The 20,965-nt window shown below is 41.9% G+C and overlaps 3 protein-coding genes across 3 annotated transcripts in view; 1 reads left to right on the top strand and 2 right to left on the bottom strand.

Annotated features, from left to right (window-relative positions):
- Positions 1–967: 967 nt before the first annotated feature.
- itfg2 (integrin alpha FG-GAP repeat containing 2) lies at positions 968–13,929 on the bottom strand. The gene is made up of 12 exons (XM_074697689.1): positions 13,499–13,929; positions 13,279–13,374; positions 13,144–13,185; positions 12,298–12,475; positions 12,067–12,206; positions 11,716–11,864; positions 11,532–11,626; positions 11,383–11,436; positions 9,620–9,711; positions 9,395–9,512; positions 7,295–7,468; positions 968–2,365 (listed from the first exon to the last, which is right to left on the bottom strand). Exons 1-12 carry the CDS (start codon positions 13,592–13,594, stop codon positions 2,298–2,300), a joined length of 1,302 nt encoding a protein of 433 aa, XP_074553790.1. The 5' UTR covers positions 13,595–13,929; the 3' UTR covers positions 968–2,297.
- Positions 13,930–15,183: 1,254 nt separating this feature from the next.
- LOC141810914 (uncharacterized) overlaps positions 15,184–20,965 on the bottom strand; it is a 76,472-nt gene continuing 70,690 nt past the window's right edge. The window contains exon 11 of the mRNA XM_074698778.1: positions 15,184–15,521. The gene's annotated coding sequence lies outside the window, so the exon portion shown is untranslated. The remainder of the gene's footprint in view (positions 15,522–20,965) is intronic.
- Positions 17,421–19,062, top strand: ascl1a (achaete-scute family bHLH transcription factor 1a). The gene is made up of 2 exons (XM_074698483.1): positions 17,421–18,168; positions 18,261–19,062. Exon 1 carries the CDS (start codon positions 17,553–17,555, stop codon positions 18,153–18,155), a length of 603 nt encoding a protein of 200 aa, XP_074554584.1. The 5' UTR covers positions 17,421–17,552; the 3' UTR covers positions 18,156–18,168; positions 18,261–19,062.

Genomic DNA, 20,965 nt, shown 5'->3' with positions numbered 1-20,965 from the left:
ATGTAACCTTGCAGAGCAGACGGACCTGCCTGATTCAGTTTCTGAACTCCTGCAGATCCATCTTGCCAGGCTCCATTGACCAACGATTTCACTCGGCTAAATTCTGACCAATCAGAGAAGAGAGGCGGGAGCTGTGGGAGCAGACGTGACGTCAGCAGACTTTCCTACTTGTCAGAGTTCCTTTGATTCTTAAGTTAAATTTATAAAAACGGAAGCTGTCGTCTAACGCCTTTATCACAACTGTTTCTCGTCATTCAGTCGTTGTTCATCTATTGTTTCTTAGAAGCATCGGCTCACACTATATGAAACTGTCCGTCTGGCGTGTCAGGTTAGTACTGATGCCCAATACCTGGCAATCGGTACTTTATTGTGTTTATGTGGTGAAAAATATCAATTTGTTTAGTAATAATATATGTAAAAAAATTCAGCTCAACATATTTATTCTTCAATATATAACCTTGCAATGCTGTGTTCATGTCCAGCATGGAAAATCTCCTACTCTTCCACTCCCTCACAGCCACAAGGATGTGTTCAGGTACCTAAACATGGTACCTTTTGATTTTAGATGAATTGATACTCGGTACTTTGACAGAATTTGGTCGGTACCTATAAGAGTACCTAATTTGGTACCCATCCCAATATATGTGTCGTTTTTTCGTATCTGTTTTTATCATTTTATTTCTCTCTACCTGTACAGCACTTTATTAACAGCTGTCGTTTTTAAAAGTGCTTTATAAAGGCTGAGATCTGAAACTTTTGATCAGCTGATGAAGAGACTTAAATTGTTGTTTTCAATAAATTACAAACTTAGATTTTTCTCTCACTCTTTTTTGCTTCTTTTTTTTTTATTTTCAGACTCTGCTTATAACTTTTTTTAAGATCCAACAGTGCAGGAGTTTATAAGCAAATCTGGAAAGCATCGTGTAAAACTAATATATCATTCAGTTACTACTGCACTAATTTGCATGATCTAAGAGGAGAATTTGATTTTCTGAAGTCACATCTGTCTGACGCTGTGTTTTAAAGCGCTGTAATTCCCTGTAAGCGGTTGTACAGACAATGCAATTACGATAAGAGGAAGATAATGAGGTGAGGAACAGGTACCTCAAATTTCCTCTTCAGTTCAGCGCTTCAGCAAATGAGCTAAATTAACTCGACCCCCGCTTCAGAGCACTTTGGACACTTTTAATGACACACGCTGATGAGGTGAGAGTCATTAGCTTTTATTGAGCCCTGCTGTTAAAGTGACACAGTCTGAGGAAAAGAGATGGAGATTAACAGAGACAGGATGGGATTAGAAGAGATATTTGGTGTTAGCAACACTTATTTTACAAATTAAACTCTGAGAATGAAGATATCTGGTGCATCCTGATGTCAAATTGATCTTTAGTCTTCCTCCACAGCCACAAAGGTTTCATCTATCAGGGTTTTAACTCTGTAACAGGTGTTGAGTAATTATTCAGAGGCTCAAAGAAAAGAAGAGTGCAGTTTTTTTGGCAGGTTTGACATTTAAAGGTTGCTCTCTGTCGAAGGAATGGGAGAAATTGGCGCTTGTTTTCATGCAAAGCTGAAAAAAACGACACAATGCTTCACAGAAACAGAACTTTCTGCACGTGTTGAAGAAAATAATCCGAGGATTCGACTTCTGAGCTGAAAACAGGTGAAGACAAACACGACCAGAGAGCAGCGGGACTCCTATAGGGGCCTCCCTCCCTCCAGCTCATCTCTAAAGGTTAAAAACACAGGAGACCTGAGAGGCTGAGGCCTGCGCCGACACCTGAGCCTGCCTTCACCTGAGGCTCACACACACACACACACACACGGCTCATTTATTTTGCATGAGGAACAGAGAGGCGGCGTACATAAGAGGTTATAGGATCCTCCCAGTGGGAACAGTGGGTGATTCCCTCCACTGCCTCCAACCATCACACCCTGCAGGCCCGACAAACAAACAGTGACATTACGCAACAGCTCCGTGTCTTATGTAACATGTTTAGAGCGTCATGTGTCGGGGACGAGGCGCTGGATGAATTCAGAGACGTCAGGCGTCCTCTCAGCGCTCCACAGCAGGTTAAACAGGAAAGCGTCTGAAGCTTTCATCCCCGCGCTCTCACAGGAAGCAGCTGAGCAGAAAACCAACGACAGATCAGAACCTGAGACCCGTCACGTCCGTCTGCAGGGAGACGAATCAGCAGCGTGGAGCCGAGTGGGACGCTTAGTTTGTTCACAGTGTTTACAGTCAGAGGGTGGAGGGTGGAGGGTGGAGGGGGCGGAGCAGCAGGATGTGTGTCAGTGTGTTAGAGCTGAGAGTCCGCGTAGAGAAGGTCTGACACCAGAGCTCTGACGGCTGCAGGGTCCTCAGAGTCTGCAGAGAGAACAGGGACAGGAGGAGGAGGAGGAGGAGGAGGAGAGGTCAGAGAGGAAGAACTCAAGAACCGAACCAAAGACTGCACAGAGACTTCACACATTCATCTATTCATCACTCTTACATGCTTTTTTAATCTCTCTGGTCATCCAATCAACCGTTTGCTTCACTCATCACTCCATCCTTCCTTCATCTTACTCCATCCATCCAACAAATCAACCAATACTCCTTCTTTTTCCATCACTCCATCCATCCATTGGTCTTTCATTCACTTGTCGTCTAACACTCCATCCCCTCTTCCATCCATCCGATCAAGCATCAAACCATCACTTCATTCATTCATCATGTACTCTATGGCTCTATCTATTCTTCTGTCTATAAAATGCTCTACGCTCATCCATCCAAAACTTCATCAATCCACACATGCATTCTTCCTGAAATCAATCCATCACTTTAGCCATTTTATCCATCCATCCATCCATTGATCCAAAACTTTATCTTCCATGATCCATCCTTCCAAAACTTCATCCATCTATCAATCCATCCATCCATCCATCCATCTTATAATCAAACTGTCAATCAATTCATGACTTTATCCATCCATCCATCCATCCATTGATCCAAACATCCAACATACATCCACCAAACCAAAACTCACATCCACATCCATCCATCCATCCATTCATTTGTGGAAAACTCCATCCATCAATCCATCGAAAATCCATCCAAAACTCCATCCAAAACTCCATCCATCAATCCATCGAAAATCCATCCAAAACTCCATCCAAAACTCCATCCATCAATCCATTTATCCAAAACTCCATTCATCCAAAACTCCATCCATTCAATCCATCCAAAATCCATCCAAAACGCCATCCATTTATCCAAAACTCCATCCAACCATCCACACATCCATCCATCCATCCATTAATCCAAAACTCCATCCATCCATCCAAAACTCCATCCATCCATTTATCCAAAACTCCATCCATCCATTTATCCAAAACTCACTCCATCCATCCATCCATCCATCCATCCATCCATCCATCCATTCATCCATCCATCCATCCATTCGAAACTCCATCCAACCATCCATCCATCCATCCAAAACTCCATCCATCCATCAATCCATTTATCCAAAACTCCAACCATCCATCCTTCCATCCATCCATTAATCCAAAACTCCAACCAACCATCCTTCCATCCATCCATTTATCCAAAACTCCATCCATCCATCCAAAACTCCATCCATCCATCCATTTTTCCAAAACTCCATCCATCCATCCATCCATCCATCCATCCATTGATCCAATTAAATATCTTGACATCCATCCATCTATCCATTCATCCATCCATTTAATAATCCATTTATTGATCAACTTATGACTTTATCATCCATCCATCTACCCAAAACTTCATCCATCCATCCATCCAACCAACCATCAATCTTCCTATCATCCATTTAATTATCCAACGTAATCCATTGATCAATTCATGACTTCATTCAACCCTTATTTCATCACTTCATCTTTTCTTTTCTTTCGCCCCTCCAATTCTCTACATTCATCCAGACATCCCCTGTTGCTCAGTCCATCTTTTCATCCATCTCTCTTCTAATCCCGTGCTCCACCCACTCATCCATCCATGTCCTCTGAAGTGAGGCCTCCACGTTGGCTCCACCTTCAGGACTCTGTACGTGAGTCTGTCCGGCTCAGAGGGGTTTTTAGAGTTTGTTTCTGTGAATGTTGTTTATTTTCAGATTTTCTGTTTGTCAGAGTGTGTTGGTGTTTTCATTTCTTTAACTTTTTTTAAAAAAGCTCAAACTTTATCTGTGCTCCACCAGATCTCCATCTAATCTAACACTCCTCAGGTCTAATCTCTGAACACTCGTCCTGCGTCAGTCGCTCTCAGGTCGAGATGAACTGATGATTGAACTCTGCGCTCATGAATTAAAAGTTAAGAAAGGCTCCCAGGAAGTGATGGAGGAGTGACAGACTCCTCATCATCGCCCTCTGGGTGGAGGGGTGGCGTGAGGTGAAGGAGGAAGAAGAGGAAGAGGAGTCCGAGAGCTGTTTCTGACATTTGGAGCAGTTGGAGTTGGAGGCAGCTATCAGGGCTCAGAGCACAGGTTTACTTTTCTGAGGTGAGGAAATGAAACGTGTCGACCTTCTGCAGAAAAACAGAAAAACACGTCTTTCTTTTTCTCCTCTTATCTCTGTGTCCCTGGGCTGCTACATCAGACGTTTCCACACCGGGTTAGGTAACAAGCCGACGAAATCACAGTCAAAAGAAACACAACAGGCCCAGAGGTTGAATTATTAACAGCAGCAGCAGGAAGCTACGCTAACACCGCCACCAGGCTTCAATAACATCAGCCCAGTCTTCGTCTTTCTGCTCCGACAATCCTGCTAATGATAATGTTAATGCTCTGTTCCTGCCTCTTTATTCCTCATTAAGTTTCCATTTCTTTTCAGCTCGTTTTCAGCCGGGGTCGAACGTGCTGAAGAAAAACTCATTAATTCATCGGTCGGTGTGTGAGATCGTTGCTTCATGATGAAAAGACACCAAACAGACGCAGGATTAATGCTTCTACTGTGCACATAAGGAATGATTAACCAAGCTAAACATTGAGGAGCTGCTGGTCAGCACACACACACACACACACACACACACACAGAGGAGAGCAGTTTCTGGCGTCTCGGCTGTGTGTGTTCATGGATTAAAGCTTCTCAAAACACGCTTCAGCCGACTTTACTCCGAGCTGCTCCTTCAGCAGCAGAAAGAGAAACGTCAGACGTGTTGCTTCCTCAGAAACCTCTCCTCTGAGTCTGATCTGAGTGGAATAAAAATAATAAACTGTTTCAGGAAGGATCCATGCGATCTCTGTGCACGCGTGTCCGCCTCCAGTTTCCTCCCACAGCGCTCAGACGCGCTCGATGGGTTAATTGGTCACTCTGATCCGCCCTGAGGCGACAGTGTGAGCGTTAAGTCGACCGTTTGAGGGTGAATCAAATGAGTAGTTTGTGCGTGTCGCCATCTTGTGCCCGGGCTGTCACCACGCCATGTGACTCAGCACCTGCTGTGACCTGTGGGTTACAAACATCAGACAGCTGCTGATGATGGCGCCTCAGTCACATGATGTCTGTGTTATCAACCTCTTGGTAGAGCATTTCTTTCATCTCTATGTCTCCTTAAAAAATATGTTAAACTACTATTGTCGAGTAAAATCTAAAAGTGTCATCTCTACAGATTAAAAATTTTTTTTCCGAATTTTTTAATTTCTATTCTGTTGCCGTTCAACTACAACAATACAAAAAACATATTTTTAATTTATTTTTTTTTTCTTGGTTGGAATATTAATTAAAAAAAATTCCATATATTTTTGATATTTTTTTCATTTTTTATTTTTTAAACCATGGACTAAATTTAAACTCAATGTGCTGTTTTTTTTAAAAGTCTCATCTCTGTCTGCAGTTGCTTACTGCTGTACGTGCCTTTTATTGCCTCTAAGGGATAAATAAAAGTTTTTAAATTTGAATTAAAATAATATTATAATTATTATTTTTATTATAATTATTTTTTATTTATTTATTTATTTATTTATTTATTTCATTGTCATTGTTTCACTTAACTTCTAATTCTTATAACGGTATTTTATTATTAATTTATTTTTTAGTTATCATTGTTATTATTATTACTTTGTATATGTATGTATGTGTATATAGCTTATTATTTTCTTTTCCTTTTTTCTAAATATTTTAAATATTTTATTGAATTCTTTTTTTTCATTTTTTTTATTATTATTACCATTATTATTATTTATCTTACCTTATTTTATTTATTCATTTATTTATTTTTCTTTTTTCTCTCTTATCATGAAAAACTTAATGCAGATTTGGCCCTTTTTGGGGGGGGGGGGGGGTTATATGCATGTTCATTGTAACAAATGGTAAATTTCTGCTCACCTTGTGCCAAAAATTCAATAAAAAAAGAATGTTGAAAAATAATAAATAAATTTGAATTAAAAATTTAAAAAGACTTATCTTTTCTTTGCATTAAAAAAAATTAAAGCTAAAGGTAAAAGGAGAGGTAATTAATGGTAGTTGAAGGTTAAAAAGTCCCTAAGTATACATTTTCCGTCAGAGGTTATTCGTTTGTGTATTTGCTGCCGCAGCGTAACAAAAACAGTTGTTTGTTTTTAGCATCTTCGTTAGCTTGCTAGCTTGTCGGAGAACAAAAGTTGTGAGATTCTTTCAGCCAGAGAAGAAGAAAATGCATCAACACGTCGCTCAAAAAGAGGCGGACTCAGAGAAAATGTAGTTTTTTAAGCTTTTCTGATCCAGTGCTGAAGATTTGGTTTGATGAAAGTGTCTGACCTCACAAGGCTTGATCATAGAGGGTACAAAACATAGATGTAGTCTCTGCGACACCACCCAAAACAGGAAGTCATGATTGACAGCTGTGTGGACCAATCAGGCTCTTGCATCACTCTTGGCTAGATTCGCAGACAAAGATAGGAAGTGTGATGTTTTATCGTGAAGTTTGTAAACCATCACTGATCCACAGAGGGATCTAAACTCTTCAAACTGCGTCAAACACACTTGTTTAGCCTCTTTTTGTAGCGATCTGTGTCGTTTTTTGAGTGAGTGCATGAAATAAAAGTCTGACTGAACACTTCCTGAGTTTCCTCATGTGTTAAAAACTTAAATCAAAACTCTCAGACAAGTTTTCTTAAATCCCCGCTCTGTGTCTGTCAGAGAGGATCTTTGCTGCGAGCCGTCAGTGCGTGCAGCCCATTAAACTCCGCGGCGCTCTGACTCTTGTTAGCAGAGAAATCTGCCGTGTGGGGATCGTTTTCTCTCCTCATCCTCGTTAGCATTCAGGTCAGACGGATACAAATATTCACGCTCTCTGAGAACAATGACTCACCTACGCCCAGCGTCTTCAGGTGGCCCCTGAAGTCCGGTTTCTCCTCCAGGACCCTGAACAGGTTGGTGGACTCCATGTGCTCCAGACCCACCTTCCAGTAGACGTAGATCTTGTGGTTGAAGCTCACGTAGACGAGGCAGGGGCTGTTCTTCCCCTCCTTACACGTGTACTGACCTGGAGACACACAAACACACTCTCATGACTGAGTTTTCAGTGTGTGTGTGTGTGTGCGTGTGCGTGTGTGTGTGAGGCCGCAGTGTTATGATTCAGTGTGTCGTGTGAATCCAAATGAACACATCAGCAATCCTCTCCGGACTAATGTGATTCTGTGCAGCCGAGCCGGCGTCGACACAAGCAGAGAACAAATCTAATCTGCTGTAATGACCCTGAGGAGCAGAGAGGAGCAGAGAGGAGCAGAGAGGAGCAGAGAGGAGCAGAGAGGAGGAGGAGAAAGAGGAGCAGAGGAACAAACCCCAAACACAGCCTCCTGTTTCCTCCTCTTCTCGTCTTATTAGCTCCTCTAAATGAACTCAGGCTCCTTCAAACGCTGTAGACACGAATATTAACCACAGGCGCAGAAAAAGGGTCAGGAGGGAGACGAGAGGAGACATGAAGCTCGATGCTGCCCCCTTCTGGTGAAGTGAGGTGTTTCAATGAGTTTTCTCAGCCTTGAAGGAACAAAAGATTTTCTAAGAGTAACTTCAGGGGATGCACGATATCGGATTTTTTGATGATATTTAACAACTCATTAAGTTGATACTGATACCAACATTTTTTCAGTGCGCCGAGTTGCAGAGATTTTTACATACACTTATACTTTTGCATAAACTTGAAACTCAAAAAAAATAAAAATCTAAAAGAGAAATCCTACCTAAAAGCTGGGTGATGCTCTTCCTGAGAAAATCACAACCACAACCAGGGCAAATTTGGCCAATTTCACAACTGACAATTGAAACGTAACCTCTGTTCAGGTGAGAAGTGGAACTGCAGATACATGTACCGAACAGACTGCTACTGAAAATCAAGTTTAACTTAAAAAAGGAGCCAAATGTGGGACGACTCAATCCAAACGGTGCAAACAAAATCACAAAAAAGGAAAACAACACCTGCAGCTTTAGCCAATTAAATTATCAGTTTACTATATTTGCAGAATTTGAGCGTTGGCCAAATTCTGATATTTTATGTTTAAGCCGATATCGGCCGATGCCGTTAACTTACCGATATCATTGTGCATCCCTTGTTACTGCAAATATCAATCAAAACCCGACCAGTACAGGATAAAAAGACAAATGTCGGCTTTAATTCAGAGGCTTATTTTTGAAGGTTTGTGTCAAATGAGCTGAGAAAACTTTGGTCAATCTCACCGCAAAAACTGAAATCTACTAAAGTGTTTGTTGTGTTTCAAGTCAATCGTGAATTGTTGGACTTAATATGAGCCGGATTTCACCGTAAAGTCCAGAAATTATATTTCAAGTCATTAGAAGAAAAAAAATGAGGCCAGAGCTGTTAAAAGAAAATAAAATCTGTCTTATTTCAAGTAGAGATGTGGACCGAATTATACTTTTATAGGCACCGACCATAGACTGTATTTGTGTGGACAGCGCCGCCATTGTAGCAGTTGTGCAGCCAGAGTCTGCGCAGTAAAGACAGTGAGGGATTCTGGGAGAATCTGAGTGGAGCTGGGTGACAAAATAATATTTATTTTTTTTCTTTCGAGAGTCTAATCACTTCTTGACTCTACCTCCCAACATATTTTACAATCCCTGAAAAAAATACACAAGGACGGCAGCTGTCAATCATCGTTAAACGTGACCTAAAACCTCGTTTTTAACCTTGTATAACTAATGAAAACAAAACGTTTCAGAAAAAAGAGGACCTGAATACAAAACAGCCAAATGATATCTTCAAATCACCACAACAATCAGACGTGAGAAACATTTCTAGCAGGTGTATTAATTTTGTAAAGTTTGATCACAGCCCATCTGGAATGACTGGGGAGATGGATTTTTTGACCTATAATGCAGCCAGCCACCAGGGGGAGCAGTTTTTGTGAAGGATGAGCTGAAAAGAGCGTGGTGTCTCTATCACAGAGTTCCTCACCTGCACAGAAGGCGTTGACGTTCTCGTCAAACTGGAAGCGAACAACTGTCCGATTGTGGTCGATGATGTACGTTTGACCATCCCAGGCACACGCCACCACCTCCTCTCTGCCGTCGCCCTGAAAACAAAAACATGAGAGACGTGTGTAGGTGTGTGTAAAACCTTCACAGAAAATAATGACAATAACTCTTTCTATATCTCAGTGGGAATTTAAAGCTGACTCACAGTGACGTCGAGTTTCTGCAGAGCGAAGAGCTGATGATCCACCTGGACGGACCACAGCAGCTGCTCTGAGCTGTCCATCAGCTTCAGCGTTCCTGCAGACGACACATTACAAACATTACAGCAAAGAACAGCGGCAGAATGATCCTCTGATGTCACTTCCTCCTCTCCTCATCGTGTCACCAGGACTGAGTCTGAGAGTCGGCAGCCGGAAGCTTCAGCGCTGATAATCCTCGACATCCTCTCCTCTTTAAATATTGATGAAGTCTCCAGCTGCTCTCAGAGCCGTGAGCTGCCAGGAGGATCCTCCACGCTGGCTCAGCGCCACACACACACTCTCACACACACACACCAGTGTTTCCCACCTCACCTCTGTCTCTAAGACTGTTTGCTGATTGGATAACGAGAGTTTCTACACCTGGTTCTGGACTAAAGAGAAAACTGCAGGTGTGTTTTCTGAGGCTGGTGGTTATGAATGGCCTTTTTTCGCAGTGTGTGGGCTCATGTGGGAAGTGATGGTGAATTTATGTGCATAAATATTCTCTTCAGGTACGGCAAAGTCTAGGAGACTTGGAAAAAATATACATATACAGGGTATGGATGATTAAAGACTCTGACACTAAATAAAATCCTGTGTTAACATTTAGTTGAACTAAATCTTCATCCCATCTGTCAATAAAGCCTGCCACCGCTCTACTTCACCTCCTACAACATCAACAGCCCACCAACTTTCCATGCACCTGTGGCTAACCTCAAGTTTTACAGCCCTGGGAAGATAACTACATCTACAAAAAGACTAATCTGGAAGAAAATACAGATTTTAATTCTGTGAGGATGGATTCATTTCACTGACAATGTGTCAGCTTAATATATGGGCTTGATTTGTGAAAGATGAGGAATTAACAGAAATTCCATTTTCTTTAAATGTTTAAAATTTCAAAATTATTTAAAATTTTTCATTATTCTTTTAAAATGTTATTTTATTTTTGAATTTTGTTGTCACTATCTGAAATTTCAATTTTTTATTTGCATTTTTTTTTTTTTGCATATTTATTAAATTTCCTTTTTTAATTTTTGCATTTTTATTTCAATTTTCTTAATTTCTTTTTTTTTATATTTGCAAATTTTTAAAAATTCCAATTTTTTTATTTTTGCATTTTTATTTCAAATTTTTAATTCCTTGTTCTTATATTTGCCAATTTCTTTCCAAAAAAAAAAGGTTAAGACATCAACGTACAATTTTATAACTTTGAAAACAATCTAAACTCGTCTTATTCACTAGACTTTAACTATGTATAGAATTTTATACACTTCATAGTCTTTATTTTGCAGATAAAGTAGATTTTGTGGCTCCTAAATGACTTTAATCCAGGTGAGCTGAGGAAAAATGGCTCCTTTGAAAGTTAAGTTTGCAGACCCCTGCCTGAGACGTTTAAAACTCTTGTGAAGAACTTTTCTGCTGATTTTGGCGCCCCCTTGACCTCCACACCTCCCCTCTATCTTTGCACATCTTGTCCTCCTCTCTTCTTTGAGCTAAATGAAGCTTTCATGGGGATATTGTTCAGTTACAGTGTAAGAAAATACTTTTCTGCAGCATCTGGCCCGACACCTTCCCTCTTCACAGTGATTACAGACACTGAATGTTTTAGAGCAGAATCTGTAAATCTTTTTTTCAACGGTCTCGTTTGGTCTTTAAGGTCATAAAAAAGCATCACCGTCAATTTTTCTCTGTTTTATGACCAGAGAAAAAAACTCTGAAGACTCACCGTCTAACGTGCAGAGAGCAAAGAGGCCACATTTGGAGGATTCTTCTTTGGAGCCTGAAGGAAACGAAACATCCCGTATAAAGCTCTCAAACGTCTTTTAAAAACATACATACACTTTCATAAAACCTAAAACTGAGTGTGTTTCAGACCTTTGCTGATGCTGCCGATGAGATGAGTCGACACGTTTTTGTTGTGGATCCGCCCGGTGGTCAGATGGAGAACTACATCTCTGGAAGGTCCCTCACTGTGGGGGTAAAAACAGCACATTTTATGTCACGTGTTTTTCTTTTAGTGAACACAGTTTGAGGTTTACAGTCGGTAACAGGAGTCTACCTCCCAGGAGTTGCAGGGGCTTCGTCTCCGGAGCTGCTGGAGTCCTGCTGGGTCCAGGAGCAGAGCAGGATGGCGTAGCCGCAGCCGGGCTGAGACACCATGAGCTCTGGTAAACCTTCAGGACCTGGATTTACTGATAAACTGTCAACCTGAGCACAAACAAGAGACATTCAGGAGGTCTTTGGCGTCCTCTGGCTGAGGTTTGGTTGTCTCTTTGACTTTCTAGTTCCTTATCATCTTGTGACCACTGCTGCCATTACGGAGACTACAGAGACTTTTTCAAGACCCGCCCTGACGTTTCCAGGTGTTTACATCTTCTGATCTCTCAGAATGAGTGTTGAATCAGCCTACCTGTCCCTCCAGAAGCCATTTCTTCAGCAGCACCAGCTGTCCTGACCCCAGCTCCGAGCTGTCAGACGGCTCCTCCCAGCGGAAAGCTCGCACCACCCGATCCGTGTAACCCACCACCAGCTCACAGCGGCCATCTCCGTCTGTGGTTAAACATGAGCACACAGATGAGTCAAAGCTAACGCTCAGGATGTGTGAATCTTAAATATACGAGGATGTTGGGGCAGGACTCACCAATATCACTGATGAGGATGACTTTGGTGTTGGCAGGAATGTGCTGGGTGACGAGCGGCTTCTGGTCATCGGAGGTCGTGAACTCGTGCTGACTGGAGGAGTCGGATTTATTTGCAGAGGCAGCTGTCAGGTCGAAGAGGTGAAACCAGCCTTCTGCACCCACAGCCACAACAAAGTTCTGAAAAACAGGGTAACAAATACCAAATTTAGGCAACATAGAGTGGTAATAGGAGGGCTATTTGTAGTAAATATAAAGATTCACTGCAGGTTAATCGTCAAACGATACACTACAATTATTATTGAATACTTAGTATGACATTTAAAGCCAACCAAACCATCATTATATAGATTAAATGTCATTTTCAAGTTATTTTCAGTGTCTTAATCCAACACAGAAGGATGCATGTCTGATGAAATGACTCAACGCTGCAGAAACAGACTCATTTGTTTTCTTTTTGTTAAAATCTGTGCACAGAAACAGACAAAGATCAGAAATCATAACTTTTATTTAAAGTTTTCAATTATCACAAACAAAACTTTTTCTCTACAAATGTACATTTTTTAACAGTTCCCTACCCACTTCAACAACATATAAGAGAGAGAGAGAGAAAGGAGGGAAAAAAGAAAGAAAAAAGAAAAAGAAAAGAGAATAAGAGCGAAGAAAAAAATGTATCAATACTCATAATATTAATAGTACAGCAAAATAAAAAACCCTCTGACAAGAAAGACTATAGAAAATAATAGTAGACAAGAGAAAACCAGAAATCATAACTTAAACTAACACAAACAGGAAGTTTCGAGCAGAAGCTTTCATTCTTTCTCCTGATGTATCTTTTATTGTCTCACCTTTCCTTTGTTGCAGACGTCTCCAACTGCAACACAAGTCAGCTGCAAACCAAAGGAGCTCTTATCAGCAACAGAAACACATTTAAATCCAGAAAATGATCAGTGTTCATGATATTTTCCGGTGTCTCCTCTCACCATCCCCACACAGGTTCTTGTGATCCAGGGTTTGGAGTCATCGTTTTTATAAACGAGCAGCTTTCCACTGGTGTCCCCAACAACCAGCTCGTTCAGCTACAGAATAAATCAGAAATAACCAAACATCATGTGTGAATAAATCTGCTTTTTAAGGACTGAAAATCCAGGTTAAGTTGCAGTAATTCACTTGAACATAGCAGCAAGAGGAGAGGATGCTCACCGAGTCGTTGTCAGCGTCTCCCAGACAGATAGCATGAGGAAACAGGGTCCCTGTGAAATCCAGACTGACCCGGTGAACATAGTTTAACGCCCTCATAACGACTAAAACTGAAGTTTCATAAATCTAATGACACATTCATGACACAGAGCTTCAGTTAGACGAGAGCTAACGCTGGCTAATATCGTTAGCTCTCACAGACTGAGAAACTACAATTAACGAACGCCTCTTATTGAATGAAATAAAATAAAAGTGAAATAAAATTTCTCATGATAATTACGTTAATAATTTCTTTAATAATTATTTGACCAAAAGGGAAAGTTTTTAAATCAATATCTGAAATGTTAGTGGCTCAAAACAACACAAGCTTCGGTTAGCTCCGGTTAGGCTAGCTCCATGCTGCGTCGTTGTAAACAAAACCGCGTGACAAGAAAGTACGGATACACAGTGAGGTCAAACAGATAAAGTTTGAGTATCTTGATATAAGGTTTCTTGGTTGGTTGTTTTATTGTGTATTGATTTATAAAATATGGTTTATTTTGCAAAAGTGAAATATATATTATATATAATATTTTTTTTTAAAAAAATACGCTGTATACTGGATTATATACATTTAAAGGAAATAATTACCATAAATACAAAATAGGACAGTTAAAAAAGAAACATTCAGTGGTTTCAGATCAAATTAAGTATCACGTAAAAACTAAATAAATGTTAAAAGCAATTTTTGTTAATTATACACTAAAAATCAAGGTATATTTCTATCAAATGCAAGCTATTACTTTTATTAATGTTTTAAAAGATGTATTTTTTTTTTTTTAAAAAAAGCTCCTGTTTTATGGACACAGCAGCAGGGTATTATGCTTATTTAAGAGTATATGCACTCAAAATTAATAAATGTGCTGTATTACAAATTTACAGCGACCTGTTTTTAAAACCATTAACCACCAGATGCTCTTTGTTTTAAAATAATCACAACTACCTAACATAAAAAGTAACATTAGTCACAGAAATCTAAAGAAAAAGTGAAACAAAGGTTTTAAAGTATTTGACAGCTCACAAAAAACGTTGTTAATGGCGGTAAATCTTATTTTCTTATGTTCTGTTTTTTAAAATCAAAGATGAACCCCAGATGTTTGATACCTAGTTTTTGGAAAATGAGGAAGGGTTTTACTCCTGTAGTACCACAGTTGGCCTCTGGGTGGCAACATTCAGCCACATTTCTGAAGTCAGTCTTGGATCAGCAGAGTGAGGAGTAAAGAGGTGATTACACAAGAGTCCAACACTGATCTGCTGATGTTGAGAATGTCCTGATCTCACTGTAACAAGAGAGGAGGTTTATTTTGTTTACCTCGTTTTCTGCTCTGCTTCATAAAGTTGTGCAATTTCCCTCCTGTGTGAATATAAGCTGGTGTATAAAAGCTTACTGAAATTCAGACTTAACCTCTGCAGAGTTATAGGCTCAAAGATGTTTAACATTTTTTAAATCTGTGTTCCAAATTTTGTACATTCAGGAAAGCATGTGTTGAATAATTCAGGAGAGATTTCTGCACATTTCAACCATGCACAAGTCTCTGCTGGTGCACCTGCTGAAAGAAAACAAAGTGAGAAAAACTGTTTTTAATGATGAACTAATTAGATTATTCTTCACATAACGCTCAAAGACCGTCTGAAAGACATGGCTGCTTTTTGTTTTATTGTCTCCACAGGGCGAACTCCAGAGAAAAGAGAGGGCTGAAGTACAGAAAGTGGTTTAAGGGGAACTCGGGCACCCAGATGTCATATTAATTATTACACTCAGCTATGACTGGAAAGCCCCTGAAGAAAACTTAACACCCTCCCAGCCTCTGGAAGGCCGGCCTCTGCTGCGGCACTGGAGGGAGAGAAAGTCCTCACAAAGCGCTAATTGGACTCTGGAAGCACACTGACAGGGCATGGATAGGTTTCAGAAAGCCGGGCGGTGGCGGAGGGGTGCAGGGGGAGGCTGAATAGAACCCACGCTTCTTTTCTAAACTCTCTTGCTGCGCTGAAAAAAAGGAGAGGGGGGAGACAGAGAGAAAAAGGGGGGAGGGAAAGAAAAGAAAGTATTGGTGGTGGTGGTGGAGAAGGAGGAGGAGGGGGCTGGGGGGCTCCTCAATGCAAGCTTGATTTTGAATGCCACTGCCAACGCAGAAAAATTGCACAATTTATTACAATCCGCTCTTCAGGGCGCGCGTGCACGGACGCACGCGCGCTGAAATAGAAAAAAAAACAGGAGGGGAGGGTGTGAGGAGGGAAGAGAGGTTATCCTCACACTCATGCATTCACACACTGAAGTTAACTGCAGTAGAATGCACAGAAAGACGCGAAGAAAACTGTGCGTAAAAAATGAAAGATTTGGCGCACTAACTCGGAAAGTGACATCAGTTTAACCTAAAGTTTTGATGTTTTATTCAACATGCTTAAGTTACATGTGCATACGCGCACAGGTACACACAGTCACACACACAAGCTTGTTTTTGTGTAAGCATAGGAAGCATAAAAATACGCCTAACACAGATATCCTTGTGCGTAAAAATTAAAAATACGCAAAATTACGCACAACTTGTTTGACGTAAAGCTGTTTTTTTTTCCTGATGATTGTTATTGTCTGATAAAATCTTCCTGTACTCTACGTGCACGCGCAAGCACATGCACTCACGCGTGGATGTGAAGTGTGGACAGTCACAGGGAAAAGAAAAAGACAAGAGACATGAGCTTCGTGCGTAAAAACTAAAGAATCAACCCTCAAACATCCAAACCCCTGGGTAGTTTTCCTTAACGTGCACGCGCATGTGCAGTAAAAAACAGCACAGAGGGTGTTTTGGCCCCTGTTTTGTTCCACCCTGAAAGACATGTTTTATCTCCCTGCACTTTTTTTTCCTCAGTGACAATAATCGACAGGACTCGGCGCGTCGCTGCTACTGTAACCATATCGGGTGTATCAAATCATTCACAAAGCCTCCTCCGAGCTGCTGCTCAGGGCCCCTGCGCAGATTTGAGCCCCTCCGTTCCGCCTGTGCGCGGCTGATGCTCCAATCAAAGTGGAAAATTCGGCTTCTCGGTGCACAATGGAGGCTGAAACGAGCGGCATTCAGACGCGTCTGTAATGTTCACAATAAAAAAAAAAAAAAAGAGCGACAGAGAGCGTCAGCGTGAGGAGAGTGGGTGATGTATCTGAGCATGGTTGAGCTGTCTTTCAGCACCACGGTCTGCACTGGAGCTGTGAGGGGAACCCGAATACACAGCAACAGTCATTCAGAAGAAAAAGTATAGAAACAACACACTCTATCGATTCTTTTTCTAATAACAGCTCTATTTCTAGTAGATCTATAACAGTTTGGCTGATTCTGAAACTTTGGAATCACGCTTTTGAACCAAATATCAGTTTTTCACAGTTTTCAGTGCGTCTGATCAGGAAACTGTGAAAGGGAATTCGTGGACGTATCATAAGATTCCGATTCTCTACCGAAAGTTTGGGCTGAAATAAAAGTTTGCCACAAGTTTTTGCAGGAAATCTTTATTTTTTGGCTCAAAAAGTTGACAGAACAACAGGTTTCACTTCTCAAACATGATTTCCAAACTTTCAGTCTCGTAGTTTCTTCCTGCTCGTTACGCGCAGACGTTAAAGGAGTCTCCTCCGCTGTGGAAACTTTCCGCTCCTCCACTCACCTCTCTGACATCAGTGAGAGATAAAAAGAAAAAAAAAACTCACCACTGACTGTTTGTTTAGTGCTTCAAGTGGCACGCGTCCGGCGCGCGCAGCACACCGGCACCGGAGCAGGAGCCCAAGGTGAATCCACGCGACCGGAGGGCGTGGTCAGTCCCCCATCCACACGCATTGAAAAGCAGTGGCGTCTCCCCTCGAGGACTCAGTAGAGCTTTGAGGAGCGCGCGAGGCAGCAGCCCAGGGACTGCCCCCACTGAACAAGTGCGCGTCAAGCGAACACAACACGTGAACGGCACGAGCGGGACGCACCGCCCTGAGACTTGGTGATTCTTCTTATATTTGTGTTTCTTCTTCTTCTTCTTCCTGGGGATGGACCTCACAGCCAAGATGGAAATTAACGTCAGCCAACAGCAGCTCCTTCCGCCTGCCTGCTTCTTTTCCGCAGCAGCGGCGCAGAGCATCCAGCTGAGCCCGAGCGGCAGCAGCCAGAGCAGCGGGAAGTCTGCGTCCAAGCAGCCGAAGAGGCAGCGCTCCTCCTCCCCGGAGCTGCTGCGCTGCAAGAGGAGGCTCAACTTCGCGGGGTTCGGGTACAGCCTCCCGCAGCAGCAGCCGCACGCAGTGGCCCGGAGGAACGAGAGGGAGCGGAACCGGGTCAAACTGGTCAACAACGGCTTCGCCACCCTGCGGGAGCACGTGCCCAACGGCGCCGCCAACAAGAAGATGAGCAAAGTGGAGACGCTGCGCTCTGCTGTGGAGTACATCCGCGCCCTGCAGCAGCTGCTGGACGAGCACGACGCGGTCAGCGCGGCGTTCCAGTCCGGGGTCCTGTCCCCCACCATGTCACAGGGATACTCCGCAGACATGAACTCCATGACGGGGTCACCCGTGTCCTCATACTCGTCAGATGAGGGCTCCTACGACCCCCTGAGTCCGGAGGAGCAGGAGCTGCTGGACTTCACCAACTGGTTCTGAGCGTCTGTGTGAGGTAAGAGCAGCCTCCTGGTTTGGATCAGACTCCTCTGAGGGTGATGATCACACCGAGCAGCGTCTTAACCTCTCCTTTCTCCATCCTTACAGGAATACGGATCAGCTCATTTAACTGTCGTAGCGCGCTTGGGATGGTCCCGGAGGAGGCTGGCGATGCGCACTGTGCACGCGTCCTGGTCCTGCGTCCTGAACGCCCGGTCCTCCCAGACCAACAGACAGACACGGCCTTAAAGTCCCGGACACTCGGGGGGAAGCAGGCCAGAGATCAGCGCCAAAGGATTAAAGGAAGCCGGGTCTCCTGGCAGCGTGGGAGCCCGGACTCCTGAGCATCTGTCCACGTTTTGAAAAAACAAACCCTAAAGTGAATCACGCTCTTCTGCAGCACATTAAAAACATTATTTAACACGTCGCTCTTCAACTATGCTAAACCCAATCACAGAACAGCTGCCCTTTGGTAAACCTCTCAGAAAATGCTTCCAAGTCGCGGATTTATTCTATGAAATTCTATATCGACGCTTTTTTTGAAATATATTAAGATATTTTTGTATGTAAGAGATTTATAGATGTTTTGTACACATCCTTTTGTATATATTTTGTCTATATAATGCGAAGTTGCTTGTATACCTCCTGCCTCTGTAGACGTGTAGTCTATTGTTCTCTGGCTCTTGTGTTCCTGAGGTCTCCAGATGGAGTTTGACACTCCGCCTTTTTATTCTATAGCACCGATGTGTCTTATTTAATAGCAGAACCATGTTATTGCATTCAAATGTCATGAAGTTCACAATGATCAAAACTTATGCAGCTACTGTCCAAACGGAGCGCGTTGTCTCTACACTGCCAGCTCGATGTTGTCTTCACAGTAAAGAAGTCTTATAACCGTATTTTCTACACTCAAGTCCAAAAATAAATGATTTGCTACTGAAAACTTCATGTCATGTTTGGTTTTTGGGGATGAAAAGGGGAGGGGGGCTCTCAACATGTGGTTTATGGCTGAAGATGCTTTTACGCACATTTTTACGCACGACGTATTTCCTCTTTGGCATCTTATAAGTGAGAAAAGAAAAGTTCCTTCAAGTCTTAAAAAACACATCTTATCACTTTTTCACTCTGTCTTTTGTTTGTGGTGATGTCAGACAGTGCAAGTGACTGATTTGATCCAAATAACGCGAGTGATAAAACGTAAAACAGGCGTCATCGGTGCGTAAAGTTGAAAACGTCTGTTTGATTCTTTATCTGCAGCTATATCATAAAAACAGACACATTTCTGTAAGTTTCTTTAAAAAAAATCATTTATCTTTGAGAAAGCACTCTCATGTTTTTGGTTTCCCGGTTTATAAAGTTGTTAAAACTGAAACTTGAAGCAGAACTCGTCCCTAACTCTCAGAAACAAGCGAAACTTTGAGTTTAGAGGCTGAAAAGGAGCATGAAAGGAGTGTGAGTTTGATAAAAGGAGTTTTTCTGTGTGAGGTGGAGCTGCTGTTTGTGTGAAACCAAGTTTGACAGGTAGCTCTGAGGCTGCAGCCGGGCGCGTGTCTGCTGTAATGAGTGAATGGAGTCTGTCGGTGGTCGAGTGGAGACACGGAGCTGAATTGGCTGATGGCGTGTGCCTCCTGACAGCAGCATGCCGCTGAACACACAGCCAGCCCCACCTGGAAGGGGAGAAAACACTCTCTCTTCTCTGTGTGTGGCTCTTATTTATGCTGCTCCAAACTCACAGTTTAAGCATCAAACTTTAAGTTCTCTAACTTTAAATCTTTTTTTTTGTCTTTATTGTGAGAAATGTTGTAAAAGTGGAGGTGTGCTCCTGTTGGATGTGAAAGACTGTTCTCAAAGGAAGGTTCATGGACCACCAGGGGGCCACATGAGGGGGGAGAGGGTCCGTTAGGGAAAGAGCAGAGCTGCTAAATCAGAAAGAAGGACAGATAAGAGAATCTGATTTTCTTTAGAGAGCGTTTTTTATTTTAGATTTTCACTTTTAACTTCATGGATCAGAGTGTGATGAGTGAAAACAGCTGTAGACCAGTGTCAAAAAGAAGCTCCACAAACTTTGTGAAAACATGAGACATGTTTTATTTATCCTAGAGAGACTGAAGTGAGCCATCTCATCTGCAGATATCAGACCAATGTCCAGACTCCAGGGGCGTATCCAGATTTTTTTTGGACTGGGGTGGCCCAACCCAAAGATTTTGTCGAGAGTGACTGGAGAATTAAAAGCTTTCTACTTTAAGAGCTATCGTTAAAAAATCACAAGACTGTTTTATTTTTGTGTAAATTTACCAACTTAAAAAAAAAACAAAAAAAAAAACAGAGGTGACACAATCTTCAGAAAAAGTCACCGCTGGTTTTTACATAAACTCAGACTCTGACAAGGTAAAAAGTCAAACACTTTACAAGATAACTGCTTGGCGAAACAGATCTCGAACCCTAGCTACTCTTTGAAACACTGCTACAGTCGCTACACTTGGGTCTGTGACTGGACTTGGTTCCCATGTCAAAACTATGGTGGCCTGTAGATGTCAGAAAATTTGCAAAAGCCACGACAGAAATGAAAAGAGGTTGACTTAAGCAGTTTTCTGACGGACAGTCATTCCAACAAACACAGAAAAGTTACAAAAGTTAGCAAAACTTTCTTTTGTTTAGCTATAACTTTAGCTAACATGCTAACGTTATGGCATGAAGTATCCTTAAAATTGAATATAAGATGACACATTACCCGTAATTACTTTAAAAATACAAAAGATCCTTAAAAGCTTTATAAAATAGAATAGAATAGAACTTTATTGTCATTGTAACAA

The sequence above is a fragment of the Halichoeres trimaculatus genome, unplaced genomic scaffold, assembly GCF_033239565.1.
Source record: "Halichoeres trimaculatus isolate MK-OKI-2021-1 unplaced genomic scaffold, fHalTri1.1 fHalTri1_scaffold_21, whole genome shotgun sequence".
NCBI classification, from domain to species: domain Eukaryota; kingdom Metazoa; phylum Chordata; class Actinopteri; order Labriformes; family Labridae; genus Halichoeres; species Halichoeres trimaculatus.
This window is presented reverse-complemented; position numbering and strand designations above follow the sequence as displayed.

What these genes read in the sequence shown, in the direction of transcription:
- ascl1a (XM_074698483.1), top strand. Translation starts at nt 17,553, where the DNA reads ATGGACCTCACAGCCAAGATGGAAATTAACGTCAGCCAACAGCAGCTC.
- itfg2 (XM_074697689.1), bottom strand. Translation starts at nt 13,594, where the DNA reads ATGAGGGCGTTAAACTATGTTCACCGGGTCAGTCTGGATTTCACAGGG. An exon ending in GAGACGCTGACAACGACTCG is followed by an intron (nt 13,375 to 13,498) that starts GTGAGCATCCTC and finishes TTTATTCTGTAG; the next exon opens with CTGAACGAGCTGGTTGTTGG. An exon ending in ACGTCTGCAACAAAGGAAAG is followed by an intron (nt 12,476 to 13,143) that starts GTGAGACAATAA and finishes CCTGTTTTTCAG; the next exon opens with AACTTTGTTGTGGCTGTGGG.